General features: G+C 35.8%; 1 protein-coding gene across 1 annotated transcript; it reads left to right on the top strand.

The window, feature by feature from the left end:
* Positions 1-114: 114 nt before the first annotated feature.
* Positions 115-14,228, top strand: LOC144978742 (microfibrillar-associated protein 1-like). The gene is made up of 12 exons (XM_078925175.1): positions 115-280; positions 4,037-4,138; positions 4,608-4,723; positions 5,989-6,134; positions 6,687-6,831; positions 7,267-7,326; positions 7,806-7,933; positions 8,469-8,577; positions 9,084-9,244; positions 10,085-10,244; positions 10,874-10,963; positions 12,529-14,228. Exons 2-12 carry the CDS (start codon positions 4,075-4,077, stop codon positions 12,703-12,705), a joined length of 1,356 nt encoding a protein of 451 aa, XP_078781301.1. The 5' UTR covers positions 115-280; positions 4,037-4,074; the 3' UTR covers positions 12,706-14,228.
* The last annotated feature ends 582 nt before the right edge of the window (positions 14,229-14,810 follow it).

Raw genomic sequence — 14,810 nt, 5'->3', positions numbered from 1 at the left:
ATATCTAAAAATATATTGTGCACCAATCCTTGTTCTAATCATCTAACCAAGACTGATAAAGTGGTGAACCATAATTCTTTTTGGCTCTTTTTACATTTTACATTTTTCACAAGCGAAATTGCAAACTTCAAACTTCCGTTCCTGTTGTTTTCGTTACGTCGGGGATTTGGTTGGGATTTATCAAAGGATTCCCATCTTTTTTAAAATTCTTGACACGATAAACAATAATCTGACAACTAAGGACAATATCGATTGTTAAGCCTGTGCACAGGCAAATAAGGTGTGTATTGATTTTCTTCTATCATTACCAGGAGTAGGCGATCAACCAATTTTCGATAGGCCGATAACGTCTAGAGAAAACGAAACTAAAAAATAACTCCACTCACTAAGACTAAGGCTAAGGTCAGGTAGATAGCTATCTACACTTTTTCAATTGCTTTTGACTGCTTCTGTGTATACGAATGGAGCTAGTTACATTTACAGACTTATCCTTCAGCAATTGGTGGTTATTATAGTCATTATTATTGTAATGTCTAGAGCACCTTGGGTCTCGTGTCTCTAGAAAGTCTAGAGACAGAGAGCTGCGCCGGTGTTACCAATACTTAGCTTCTATACCAGGACAAATCATTCGTTTGGACAGAAAAATAAATAAAAAACTTACCGCTTACCGTCAAAAGCAGTTTAGATTTGAAGATGCATTTGTTTTCTATCAAAAAACATTCGGTACTGGACAATCCTTGATGAATTTCAAAAGTTGTGTTGAAATTATATCCTAATTTTTTTCATGATTCATTCCTCGCGAAATCGTGTGGGTTTCGTTTCTGTTATCAAGGTGGCCCCAGTTAAAAAAGTTTATTGGGAAAAAGATACGGAAAAAAGTGTCCATAGGTATGCAATTTGGTGCATTAGTGCAGTAAAAATTGGTGCGCAAAATTAGTTCGTAGCGGGTGCGAGACTGCGTGTGTGTGTGTGTGTGTGTGTGTGTGTGTATGTGTGTGAGTGTGTGTATGTGTGTGTGTGTCTCTTTCTTTTTTTTTTTTTTTTTTGGGAGTGCCTACGTACACGGTAACGGGGCATCTAGCCTCAGGATCTACGTACACGTAAACTGGTTTACTGTTGCAACACAAGCAATAGATGGTCCTCGCTGTCGTGACCGCACGCGCTCGTGTGTGTGTGTGTGTGTGTGTGTGTGTTATTTTTTTTTAAATCAAAACAATTTTAACCATTAATGGCGAGATTCGATCTTACACTCCCCAAACTCCAGATCTTAGTCTTAATGTTATCATTAAAAGACAAGCTTTGGGATTTATAGTTTAATTGAAGCCCGAGTCTCTTACTACTGCTCTCTTGGTGAAACGATTTATTCCGCATAAGCAATCTGCAGAAAAAAATCAGTGTCACTGTAAAAGGTTAAAATTTCACGAAGTACGCTCCGTGAACACCGCTGTAACAATCCTTTGATCTACGTCATCAGGCAACCCGTTGTTTCTTTCATCTTTTCCCATTCCCCCTTACTATCCCCCCATCCCCCCGCCCATCTCTCTCTCTCTCTCTCTCTCTCTCTCTCTCTCTCTCTCTCTCTCTCTCTCTCTCTCTCTCTCTCTCTCTCTTTCTTATCATAGTGTTATCCCTTCCCTTCCCATCTCAATGTAAAATGAAAACGTTCTGCTGTTTGCAGATACATGTATGATTGTTTTGTTTTTTCTCTCTCACTCGGCTAGGATTAAAAACCAGGACATCAGGTAATTGGTGTCTAATGCCAATATAGATTCTCTCTTTGGCCAATTTAGTCACGCATGTGGCAGCCCAGCTATTTATTATGTTCTGCCTATACTATAACACACAATAAGTGGGATTTTGGGGGTGGGTACGAAAGAAATCAAGGTCATAAGTAACCGTGCACAAGAGCTGTATAGGGAATTGGTTTCTGCGGGTCTTGCAAATACCAAATATTTTATGGAAAGCTCTTTCGAACTCCAAGACGTCTGGTTTGTTTTGCTGTCTTGGAACAAACGAAACAGATGTCTTGATGTGTGACCTAGTTGTCTGATTTTGTGACCTGGATGTAAGGTTTTGTGACCTAGATGTATCCTTTTGTGTGTGCAAGCCATGCGGGTAAGTACAGCGATAGCTTGCCAGTTGAGGAAAAAAAAAAAAGAAGCAGCGTATCTGCATTTGAAAAACAAAACAAAAAAACCGGAAAAAACAAAACAACTTAACCTTTTAAAGGCGAATATCAATCTTACTTGGACCAAAAATAAATCTTACCGTTTTCATCAAAAGACAAAAAACAAATTACAATTTAAAAACTTGAGCTTTTATATAGGGCAATATCCACCCAACGTGCTCAAAGCGCTTTTTATCAATATTCTTACTGCTCTTATGGTGGAAACGTTTATTTTTTCTGCGTTAAAAAATAATATAAATGACTATTATTTGAAAACAAAACAATCAATGTCACTGGAAAAGGGTTAATTGCAGTACTCCTGCATCCTGTGAGACTCCTACGGCACTTGCTAATCATAAAAAAAGGAAATAGCAATCAACAATACTAAGTTGGGGGTGGAGGAGAGCAAACCCAGTAGCAATGCAACCTTTAGCGGCGAAATTCGATCTTTGACCTAACACCAAATCCTCTTTCATCAAAAGACAAGTAACGGCAAAACGATTATAGACAATTGAAGTCCGAGTTGCGATAGTCTGACTGCTCTCTTGGTGGAAAAGCTGTATTCTCCGTTAACAATAATAAAGATAAAAGCAAACTATTATCTGAAAGCAAAAAATCTGCTTCGCTGTTAAGGGGTTAAGAACATCTGCCAGCATCGTTGACATGCTCTATGTCACCAAGGTCACAAGCGACACGTCTCCCTTTCGTCTTCATCATGCAACCCCCCACCCCTCCTCTCCACTCTCACGGTGGTGGTGGCGGCGGATAAAAAAGACCTTTTTTTCTTTTATTCAATCAACTTGACTGCTGGTGGACCCTAGGCCTCTCTACAAGTCCAAGAAATAATACTCACCTTTTCTCTGCTCCAACGAAAATATCTACCCCCTACCGGTCTAATTATTTGTAGCAGACGACAAATTTCTCAAAACGGTCACGTGACACTGTAAAAACAACACAGGAAGTCCATGAAAGCTTATTTACGGCATTTCCTTTGAACCGTGTAAACAACAAAATTTCGTTTTCATTCGACTCAATGGGTCAGATTGGCCGGTATTTTTTAATGAACTAAAGTTCTGAAAAATCTAAATGTTTCTTAGAAAATTGAAAGATGCTAGTTTTTGAAACAGAGGTAGGTTTTTAAGAAAAATCTTTATATTTTACGTGAATGCATGCTCAAGGCGAGTTGGACGTGCAGCGGAGGTTGGTAGGCCAAAGGCCCACCTCTCTAGCACTAGATTTCTAGTACGGTGACGGCGACGGTAACCGGGCACCTAGCCTCAGGATCTACTTCTATTTCTACCTACTTCTACGTACATGGTAACTGGTTTGCCGCTGCAATACAAGCAAACAATGCCCCCCCCCTCTCTCTCTCTCTCTCTCTCTCTCTCTCTCTCTCTCTCTCTCTCTCTCTCTCTCTCTCTGACTGGACTCTACTCTCTCTCTCGCTCTCTCTCACTCTCTCTCTCTCTCTCTCTCTCTCTCTCTCTCTCCTCTCTCTCTCTCTCTCTCTCTCTCTCTCTCTCTCTCTCTCTCTCTCTCTCTCTCGCCCTGTGTTTGTGTGTTAATTTTTAAAAATCAAACAATACAATTTAACCAATTAAAGAGGAGCTTCAATCTTAGTTTACCCTAACACTAACACCAGATCTTAGTCTTAATGTTATCATAACCCATCAGCTACTGGAGGCTAGCCGATCATTCAGAGAAATAGATTTCCTGAGCGTTCGGAGAAATAGAGCCGCCTTATAATAAATAATATTATGTGTTTTATAATATGAATTACAATTCTGATGTGTCACAACTTGCCATGCATTATTCATTTTTTTTTTTTAATGTCTCTTTTTAAAAAAATAATTATTTTTCAAATTTCAGATTGAAACATTTGAAATAAAAAGTGACAAATTGCCATCATGTCGAAGGGCAAGGTACCAATCATGTCCACAGCAGGGGCTATCCCTGTGCGGAATGAAAAAGGTGAGGCATCATAATAAAATGTTATTATATATGTTATATATTTATATTATGTGTAGAAATCAATGACTGGAAATAAGATTTTTTAAAAAAGAATTTACTCTTCAAATTCGTTTGTCATTGTTTCGATAACCGAGAAGGTCTTTTTAATTTTGTTGTTGTTTGTTTTTATCTTTTAGTTTTATCTTATCCTTGTTGAGCAAAGATGGGTTGCTGTCTGGTTTGATAATGTCTTGTGACTTAAATGACCATGCAGTGTGTCTGAACAACTTAATTTGGACCTGCCAACTCTGCCCCATTTTATCGGGAAATGTCTGATTTTCTTGATCTCAATTTTCTCTAATTTTCAACTACCTCCACCACAATCATGATCATATTCATTAAAATCCTGTATTTGTCTAAAATGTTGCCTCTGGAAGGTCAACAAGTCTGATTCTTACTCTACTAATGCATAAGCTCTGTCATTCATTAGGTGAGTTGACCATGGAAAAGGTGAAAGTCACACGTTACATGAAAGGTCAAAGGCCAGAGTTTGCACCAGACAGTAGCAGTGATGAAGAAGAGGATGTTGGAACCGGATTTCAACAGGCAAGTACACACAAATCTTCTTTGTTTTGAATGCTAAGTGGCTAGAAGGAGAAGCTGTGGATTATTAAGAGTGTTGAACAATATTAGCATTATAACAGCTTCAAAAGTGGACCAAATTCGAATACTTAAAACTGAACAATTTATTAGTTTTGAACTCAAAACCAGACCTGTCTATCTGGACTTTGAAAGTTTTGTAGTTTTCAAGGGTTTTAACAGAGTAGACACTAAAACTACTAGTAAAATTTACCATTTTGTCATTATTATGTTAGAATATTGATTTTAACTCCCTTATAGACTATTTCCGGCAACAAAACTTTGTTTTCAAGAAGTTTTGTTGAATCAAAGATCTTTATGTAATTGTCGGTTTGGAGCCAAAAATCCCTAGTTCTACGAGATTTGTGTAGTACAAGGCAGGTCTGTCAAAACCCTTCATCAGCCAACAACAACAAAAAAAAAAAAATGAAAACTTTCCACCACTGTTTATTCTGACTGAACATGATGCTGATGGGGTTTTTTTCATTATCCTCCATCAATCTGAATTTTATATTAAAATTCTATTACCACGATTTCACGTGAAGTATCGATTTCACGTGAAGTATCATTTTACATGTTTTTGTTGTTGGCTGATGAATGACTATGATGAACCTAAAGTGTTCTATTTTATGTGTTGGAGGGTCTTGATGACTTTTTAAGTAATGTATACACCTACAAATCATATTAAAAAATCCCTGACCTAAATATTATTTACTTTGATATCAAATTTGGGCAAACTCAAGATTTTTATGACCTAGCACATCAAAGGAGGTTACCGTGACACTTTTATTTTTATTTTGTCAATTTATCAGTTTCATGATGTATTTTAAGTGATTTTAACAAGATTGCCAGTTTTCTGTATATTTACGTAATTCAGTATGTTTTTCAATCATCTGCTAAATAGGAAAAAATAAACTACATAATGAATGTCTTTTTACTTGAGTTCAGCATTCAGAAAGGGGTCAGTCTATGTGGTTGCGTAAAAGTTTGGTAAATTTTTACCTCCTTAATTGGTAACCTTGCTTTAATATGGCTGTTTTTTAAAGATGGCCAAGTATTTATATCAATATTGACATGGTATGCAGCTTGTATATTTATAGAGAGAAAAACAATTAGATTTTACATCATTTGTATTTGAACAAAAACATATTGTGCAGTTTGTGGAGAGAAAGAAAATTAGAATCTTATTCCTATCAAAAAAAATGTTTTCTAAAATTGTTTTTTTTTTACAGTTCAGAGGTCGGGGTCGTCAAGAGGATGCAATGATAGTGGAAGGAGAAGCAGACGATGAGGAAGAGCAACAGAAGGAAATTCAGGATAGGAGGCTGAGGAGGTTGCAGGCCAGGGATCGGGCCACAGGGGAGGATGATGAAGACAGGTTGTGTTTTTCACTACTTTGTATTTTAATGACTCCCATAGTGGGCAGGGAGGTACATACTGTGTCTTCTTTCCCCTTATATCTGTTTTCCAACATGCTTTCTGTCTTTGTCCTGGCCCTGGTCGGAGTCCTGGCTGGGAGGGAAACAGTCAAATGCATAGTTATTGTTTTGGGAGATGATATTTTTTTCCTTGTAAATCATCTTTCTGTTATGTATTATTATATTTGTTATTTTGAATGTATAATGTAAGCATTTGAGTGTATTCCTCTTTGTTGGATTTTGTGCTTGTGATCGGATGGGACTTATAGGTGATCTCAGACTAAGTACATTGGTGGTATGCTCTTGGAATCTACATCTGATCCCTATTTGTTCCCAGTTCCTCTTTGTCTTACTTTCTCTTGGGTGCTTTAATTATAATTCTAGCACTTTTTACTATCCCATTTTCTTCCTATTTACTGGCGCTGATATAACCTAAATGTGTTGCAAGCACTATAAAACCCTTAAAAACAAACAAATATTTTAATGAATTTATTCTGATTGTTAAATACCAGAGTGATGCGTCACAGAAGAGAAGTGATAGAACCCGAGGTATTGGCAGAAGGATCAGATGATGAAGACAGACCTGTCAGGAGGAGGAGGATGGAAGAAAGTAGTGAAGAGGAAGAGGAGGAGGAAGAAGAAGAATTGGATGAAGAGGTAAGACTTGAAATATATTTTCTCCTTTATTTTATCAGGGATGCCAATTATCAATAATTTTTTTCTGGCTTTTACCGGGTTTTGTTCACACCTAAATATGCACTAAAATCACATTATTGCTGTAAGTTCAAATAAAACTGTGTGAAACTTTAATCAGCAAGCAAAACGCCTATCTCTTATTTTTGTTTTAAAGTCTCCTGTTTGTTGATTTTAAGATGTAAAAGGACTGAGGTTTTATTTTTAGTTTTTTTATTTTTTTGTAATACTAGACAGGTGAATAATAACTATTTCATTAATGATTCTTTTTTTTTTTTTTTTTTGTTTTAAGTTATTTTCAATAAATTTAAAATTTAACTCTTTTGGAGAAGTTGCCATCTTATGTAAGTTGATATGATAACCAATGACATTTTTTTTATCTGTTGCATTTGTCACCAGGAAATTGAAAGGCGCAGAGCTATGAGAAGACAGAGAATAGCACAGCAGAAAGAGGAAGAGGTACAGTATGAGACTTGACAATGAATTTTTCACACGTGCATTCTTTGAAACATTAAGCAGACGAGTAGGGTTTTTTAAATTTGTAAAAAAATTTTTTTTGGTAGGTTGGGGGGGGGGGGGGGGGGGCGTTGTTTTTATTTTCAGGATTTATTAATAGTTAATGGCAGGGTTTTGACTCAGAAATAAGTGTGTGTCTTTTGGTTGGGTTGGAGGGGAGAGGGGTATTTTTTTTAAGGGAGCTGAGTTTTATAATTTTTTCATGAATTTCTGTGAGATCTACAATTACTTTTTTTTATTCTTCGTCACCATCTTATTATGATTGTTGTTATGGTTGTTGTTGTTGTTGTTTATATATTATCATTATTATTTGTTTTTAGTATTTTTTATTGTTTTCTTATATTTTCTTTTTCTTTATCTTTTTTTTTTAATTGTTATTATCAAGACCAAATTACAATTATCAATCTTTCTTCTGTTTTCAGGAGGTGATGGATGTGGAGGAGGAGAAGAGAGAAGAAGAAGAGTCAGAAGAAGAATCCTCAGAATACGAAGAATACACAGACTCTGAAGAGGAGACAGGGCCGAGGCTGAAACCTGTTTTTGTCAGAAAGTAAGTTTTGTTGTTGCGTCAACTCCAGAAAAAAAAGTAATTCTTTCCTTCCGGTGACGTTGCTTTCCTACCATAATGTCTGCATTTGAAAATATGTATTTATGTTATTTTTGGACAGGGTTTATCTAAACTTGTCAGTATTAGTCATGAACCCAAGAACTCTTTGAAGACAACTATCCAAAGATATAACATGAGGAGAATTATCATCTAGACGTCTCATTTATATATTAATTAATATCAGTGTGAAAATGAACCATCAGATTATTTTGTGCAAAAAAATATAGATTAGTCTTTAAAGAATCGGGTTTACTGTAAAAGCCTTTTTTTTATATAAATTCAGTGTAATTTAAAATTTCATACAATCTTTATTATAATTGAAGTAAATCAGTTATGAAAATAAATGTGTACATTGACTTTATATACAATTTTACCTAACCCTAATTTATATTAATATGGCAAGCTTCAATATTTAGTATTTCACTGGTAAATCATTGACTCATTTGTATTTGTTTTCATGTTTCTTCTCATTGTCTAGGAAAGACCGTATTACAATTCAGGAGAAGGACAGAGAAGAACAGAAAGCCAAAGAACTTGAGATCGAGGCCAAAAAGTTGGCAGAGGAAAGGAAGAGGCAGACGATAAAGGTAGAGTAAATTTGGTAAAACGGATGCTGACTTTTAAAAAAGGCTTGGAAGTTGCCTGAGATAGTTTTGGGTTAGGTGTTTGAAATTGAAAGTAAAATAGTATAGTTAATGAATATAAACAAATTTCTTTTATTTATTGTGCTATGTGGTTTAGTGGTATGACTCTCACCGTCGGATCGAAAGTCCTGGGTTCGAGACCTGCTCTGAGTGATGCATAGTTGAGTCCTTGGAAAGGGCTCTCGACTCATATTCTCTCACCTTACTAAGGTGTAAAATGAGTACATGGCCAACAAGTTTCGGAAGGTTTTGTTTTAAAGTTATGTTTGTCATATTCGATTCAAAACTACCATTCAGCTGGGACGAATTGACTATTTACATTGTGCAATTGTTTTGTTGTCCTTCTGATTTTGAAAATAAGAAAACAATTATTATTAGAATCGCAAGAGGAGAGAGATAATAGGAAAATGTGTGATATGAACTTTTTTTTTTTTCAATTTATTCTTCAGATGGCAAATCAAGACATGAAGCGAGAGCTGGAAGAGGAAAAAAATCTACAAGAGGCCTGTGAAAATGCTGATTCTGACGATGAAAACGACGAAGAGGAATATGAATTGTGGAAAGTTAGAGAGTTGAAGAGGATCAAGAGAGATAGGGAAGAGCGCGAGGCGTGAGTTTCTTTATTGGCTTTTATCTCTTTCAGCGCCATTGGCCGCACAGTGCGGCCAGTCTTGAAAGGCAATGATAATGATGTAATCCAATCCTACTTTCTACAAAAGTACTATAAATTGAACCAATGGTATCATTTCTTTTATCAGAACATTCAGTTAGCCTTTGGGGGGTATTTTAATTGAGATTTTGCACCGAATTCGAATGTCGCTTTGTCTTAGACTTGTCATTCTCATGCTGTCTCAATCAGGTGTCAGCCATTTTGTGGCGGAAATGTGAATATAGCCTCAACGCTAAAAGGGTTAACTTGTGACAATATTTCACTCTTTTTTTTTCTTTTCTCAAGTTTTCTTCCTTTTTAAAAAAAATCTTTTTGTTTTGTTTATTCATGTCAATTATAAAGAAATGTAAACTAACTTTATGCAATACGTGCTTTTTTATGTCATTGAACATTATTTTTGAACTTGTTTTTGGAAAGTTTAAAATTGAATTGTATTAGAATAGGGTTTAAAATGTCATTGGTAATTACTATTTTTATTGCATCATGAACCTTTAGATGTAGCGTGTTGTTGTTTCCTATCCAGAGGCCTTTGAACTTGCTTTTCAGTTCGATGGTAGATGGTAGATGGCAGTTTGTAGAAGTCTTTTTTCAATTGATTCATTGTGCTCTAAAAGTGTGTTTTACCATTCTTTTTACATACAATTTGTTAAAGTTTGTATTTCTAGTGCAACAATTTTTACATTGGACCGTAAACATTTTGTTTTTTTCTGTCTCTAAACAAATGATGAATTCTTTATCCTATCAATATTACGAAACCAATTTCAATGATTTTATTTTCAGATTGGACAAAGAAAAGATGGACGTGGAGAGATTGCGTAACATGACAGAGGAGGAAAGGCGTCAAGAACTAAGGGCTAATCCTAAGCAGGTCATCAACAAAGCACCGAAGGGAAAATACAAATTCTTGCAGAAGTTTTACCACAGAGGAGCTTTCTTCTTGGTGAGTTTTAAAACATTTGAATCAGATTGTTATCCTCATTTTCAAATAAAATATGCATGTGCTTTTAAAACAATGTAATCGTCATTTATGTTATTGTTTATGGACATCATAAATTGCCTTGAACCCAAAGAAACAACCGTCTTTTGAAAAAAGAAATTGATGTCTTTTTTTCATATTTGGAAAATTGCATAATGTCCAAAATTATTACTGGTTTTGGTCACTCTGCAATATATTAAGTTCCCAAAGGTGAGCAAGTTAAAAAAAAAAAAGACGGTATTTTATTTGGAATAGCTAATGCCATCTAACGTCATCATCATCACAATTATTATTTTTTGTCACAATTTGTTCTCATAAAACTTTCTTACTTATAGATAGTATGTGCTTGTATAAGAAGCTCACAACATTGCCATCCCCATCCTGAAGTATAACGGACCGACACACAGAACTCTGTGTAACCATGTAATTTTATAGTCTGGATAATACGGCTTGGTGAGAATTACTCATAAACGCAGATGGCAAAAAACAATAACAATGACCCGAGTGACGTCATCTTCATTCTATCTATATATAACAATTGTCAAGATGATGGTATGATTCGTCATAACATTTGCACAATGTGTGTTTTTCAGGATGAAGATGACACGGTTTACAAGCAGGACTTTTCACAACCTACTTTGGAAGATCATTTTGACAAGACAATCCTCCCCAAGGTCATGCAGGTATGTGAGCAGATTGGTCTTTTAAATTTTGATTTTGAATGATTTATGATTTAAGTTTTTCAATTTCTATTTAATTTAATTCAAATGAAGCCTTTTTATGACTGAATTGATTGGACTGAAGGTTCATATTTAAGGAATCTACACTTCATGGTTCACTGTGCCAAATCTCTGCTTATGCAGTTGATGTCGACTGTTGTTTTGGGATGGGTTTTTTCTTGTTCTGTCTGGCACCTTTCATACACACTTGTTTAGGTCTTTATCTCTGCTTCAGCGTCTGGTTTTAGTGTTTAGCAAAAACTATTTTAATTATTATTAATTTTGTCATTTACTGCCTTGCACAGAATAGTAGTTCATTGCAATCCACATGAAGTCAATTTTCTATTCTTAATCGAAGTATGTTCTGTTGATAAATGGATAAAGTCAACCAATCTTTCTGGTCCGGTGGTGTTGGTTTTATCAGGATTCCACTGTATATTACTCTGCAAGACTGCAAGTCATATTGCAGGGCTTCCAATCTCAATACAAGAAAAAAGAGCTTTTATATAGCACAATATCCACTAAACATGCTCAAAGCGCTTTACAAAGGATCCCTGACCAACAGCAACTTCTAACACGTAGAACGAGACATGACGCCTGTTAGGCGATATTACAATTTTTTTCCGACAGAGACAATGCTGTAAATGGCCAGGGGCTCATTTTACACCTGAGTATGCTGAGAGAATGTGAGTAAAGAGCATTTTCCAAGGACTCAATTATGTGCTGAGTGAGGCTGGAACCCAGGACTTTCCGATCCGAAAACTAGTGTCATACCACAAGACCACACAGCCACACAAAATACAAGAAAAAATTGTAAGATTGCTTGTCACAAAGAGTAGGATTGGGAGAAAATGTAGTCCTTCAGTTGTTTCACTCCTTGCCGTTGAGTAGATAAATAATTTTTTGTAACAGGTTGTTTACGTGAGTGAAAAATTTCACATTAATAATTTAATTTAATATTGGAGATAAATAATTTTTTGTAACAAGTTGTTTACGTGAGTGAAAAATTTCAGAGAATCTTGAATATATTAATGAAACAATACAAACAAACAATAGTTAATTGTATTGTAGGAGGCATGGAGAATGCCAAGAAACCATATAAAGAAACAAAATTAAAACAAATGTGAGGGAAAAATTTCAGAGAATCTTGAATATAATAATGAAACAATACAAAGAAACAATAGTTAATTGTATTGTAGGAGGCATGGAGAATACTTTAAACCATATAAGAAACAAAATTAAAACAACTTTCAAATAAACTATTAAGATTTGACTCTCATGAACAAAACGTACAGTCTGAGAGAAAAAGCTTACAATGTTTCATAGGTGGGGAAAAAATGCATGCAGATATGCCTTTTTTGTGTGCAGTTGGCATCTCTGATATTTAATGAGACTTCTTTCAATCTTTTAGTATGATATTGTATTATCTGAATGTGTCTTTATCCTATTTGTTAGATACATATCCTTATCTTTTAATATGTTATCTTTCATTCGTCACAAAGTTACATTGGATTTTTTTAATTTATCAGGTAAAGAACTTTGGTCGCTCAGGACGTACCAAGTACACTCACTTGTTGGACCAGGATACGACTCAGTACGAGGCAGCCTGGATGCAAGACACCACACAGAACCTTAAGTTCCACAATGCAAAAGGAGGTGGCATGAAGCAAGTTTTCGATAGGCCCTCTGCCAGATTCAAGAAATAGAAGAAACATAACGGTCATCTGAATATATTTAGAATTTTTAAAGACAAGTCATGAGAAAATTTGTTACAGAAAGTACGATTGAGCATCCATGATTTAAAAAAAAAAAAAGAATGAAGAATTAAGAGTTCTGCTCAGAAAGAAAAGATGTAGCACTGAGTATTCCAACAAGGAGTTCAGTAGCCTGACCAACTGGGTGGGGTTCCTGACCTTGTTACAGAATGTTCGATAGAGCATCAGTGGTTAAAAAAAATAAAAAAGAATGAAGAATTAAGAGTTCTGCTCAGATAGAAAAGCGATAGCACTAAACATCTCACCAAGGAGTTCCAGTAGCCTGACCTACTGGGTGGGGTTCCTGACCTCCTATAGAGTGGGCAAGGAGGCATTTACTGTGTCTTCCATCCTCCTATATCTGTTTACCAACACGTTTTCTGTCTTTATCTTGGAATTAGATCACTTGGTTTTGTCCAGGCCCTGGCCGGATACCCCAGCTGGGAGGGAAATGATCAAATGTATAGTTAAGAGTTTTGGGAGATGATATTTTTTGTCTTGTAAATCATCTCTCTGTTATGAACTGTATTATGTTTTGTTTACATATTGTATTTGATTTGTAAACATTTGAGTGTATTCCTCTTAGTGGGGACACATGCTTGTGTAGGTGATCTCAAACAAAATACTTTGATGGTGTGCTCTTGGAATCTACACCTTTTCCCTATTTGAACCAATTCCCCTTTGTCTTACCTTTTCTTGGGTGCTTTAAATGTAATTCTAGAACCTTTGATTATCTCATTTTCTTCCTTTTTACTGGCGCTGATGTGACCCAAATATGTCACAAGCGCCATAAAACCCTTAAAAAGAAACATCTGACTCCTATGCTCACTCAGATTGAGTGGCTCGATCTGTCAGATCTGGTGGAAACTACCTTACAATAGGCTAGTGTCCTATCCAAAGGGTAGCAATTTTGCTTCATTCCTTTTAACGTTACAGAAGCCGGGATAAACTCTGGCTCCATGAACCTTATGATTAACTGCTTCATTAATAGTATGTAAACTATTATGAAAATGGCAGTTAGAAATGATTGAAAGGTGTTGTAAGCTCTGTAAAAAAAATATCTTTTATGAGAAGGAGTCTTATGAAAGGGAACTCACTCACCTCGTCTCGCCTTTCAAAGCTGTGTTTGCTCATGGAGCCAGTTTATCATGGCATCTGTCTCATCAAGGCTCATTGTGTATATATTGTAGATTGCATTTAGATGGAAGCAAGTGTGTCATTTGTGTCTATGTGTGTGCATGCATTTGGAAGTGTTAGTGTTCGTGCATGTGCGTGGGGTTTTGCCTGAAAATATATCTGTTGGTAGAGGAATGTGGATGAGAATGGGGTGTAGAAGGAGAGATGCTTTCATAAAGAGGATATGAATGACTGTTGATTGTATGTGAAGAATAATTTTAAATTAGTTTTGTCATTGACATTTTATCATTATTTCATTTTAAATCATTTCATCGCAATAAAAATGAATAAATAAAAAACGCTTTGTTCACTTCGTTTCCTTATTGGTGGCAAGTTAAAAGAATAAATTTGAATTTTTTTCATCTTCTTCTTGCATTCCACCAAAGTAGATCAAAGCTGGATTGTGATATTGGTAACGAATTCCACGATCCTCCGAAAGACATTGGCATTGCCATAGAATGGATGAAAAATAAAGGGAGTATATGTGACTTATACGTACCTGCCAACCCTTCCGCTTTTGGCAGAATCATTCCTATTTTCACTCTTCCTTTTTGTACTTTCCGCCATTGTCTCTAAAATTCCGATTTTCAAAAAAATGATGATAATGGTAAGAAGAAAAAAGACCAATGAGGTGTGTGTGTAGGGGGGGGGGGGGGGGGGGGGGGTGTTTAAAAAGGTGAAATTCCTATTTTTGTCTCAAATTCCTATTTTCAGGCGTTCTGATTCCACTTTTGGAATGTGAAGGGTTCGCAGTTCTGCTTATAGTTATAGATAAGGGAACAACACAAAACAAACAGCGTTTTGGCCTTTGGCCTTTTTCAAGTAAACACGAAATATTATGCCTGGAGCACATGAGGCACATTTCAATGTCATTTTGTCAA

This window comes from Berghia stephanieae, chromosome 8 (genome assembly GCF_034508935.2).
Source record: "Berghia stephanieae isolate SIO BIC M18660-M18661 chromosome 8, UCSD_Bste_1.3, whole genome shotgun sequence".
NCBI classification, from domain to species: domain Eukaryota; kingdom Metazoa; phylum Mollusca; class Gastropoda; order Nudibranchia; family Aeolidiidae; genus Berghia; species Berghia stephanieae.
The sequence above is the reverse complement of the archived record's forward strand: the minus strand, read 5'-3'. Positions and strand labels throughout refer to the sequence as shown.

Coding starts and splice junctions, on each gene's coding strand:
- LOC144978742 (XM_078925175.1), top strand. CDS start 4,075: ATGTCGAAGGGCAAGGTACCAATCATGTCCACAGCAGGGGCTATCCCT. Junction 7,934..8,468: donor AAACCTGTTTTTGTCAGAAA/GTAAGTTTTGTT, acceptor CTCATTGTCTAG/GAAAGACCGTATTACAATTC. Junction 9,245..10,084: donor GATAGGGAAGAGCGCGAGGC/GTGAGTTTCTTT, acceptor TTTTATTTTCAG/ATTGGACAAAGAAAAGATGG.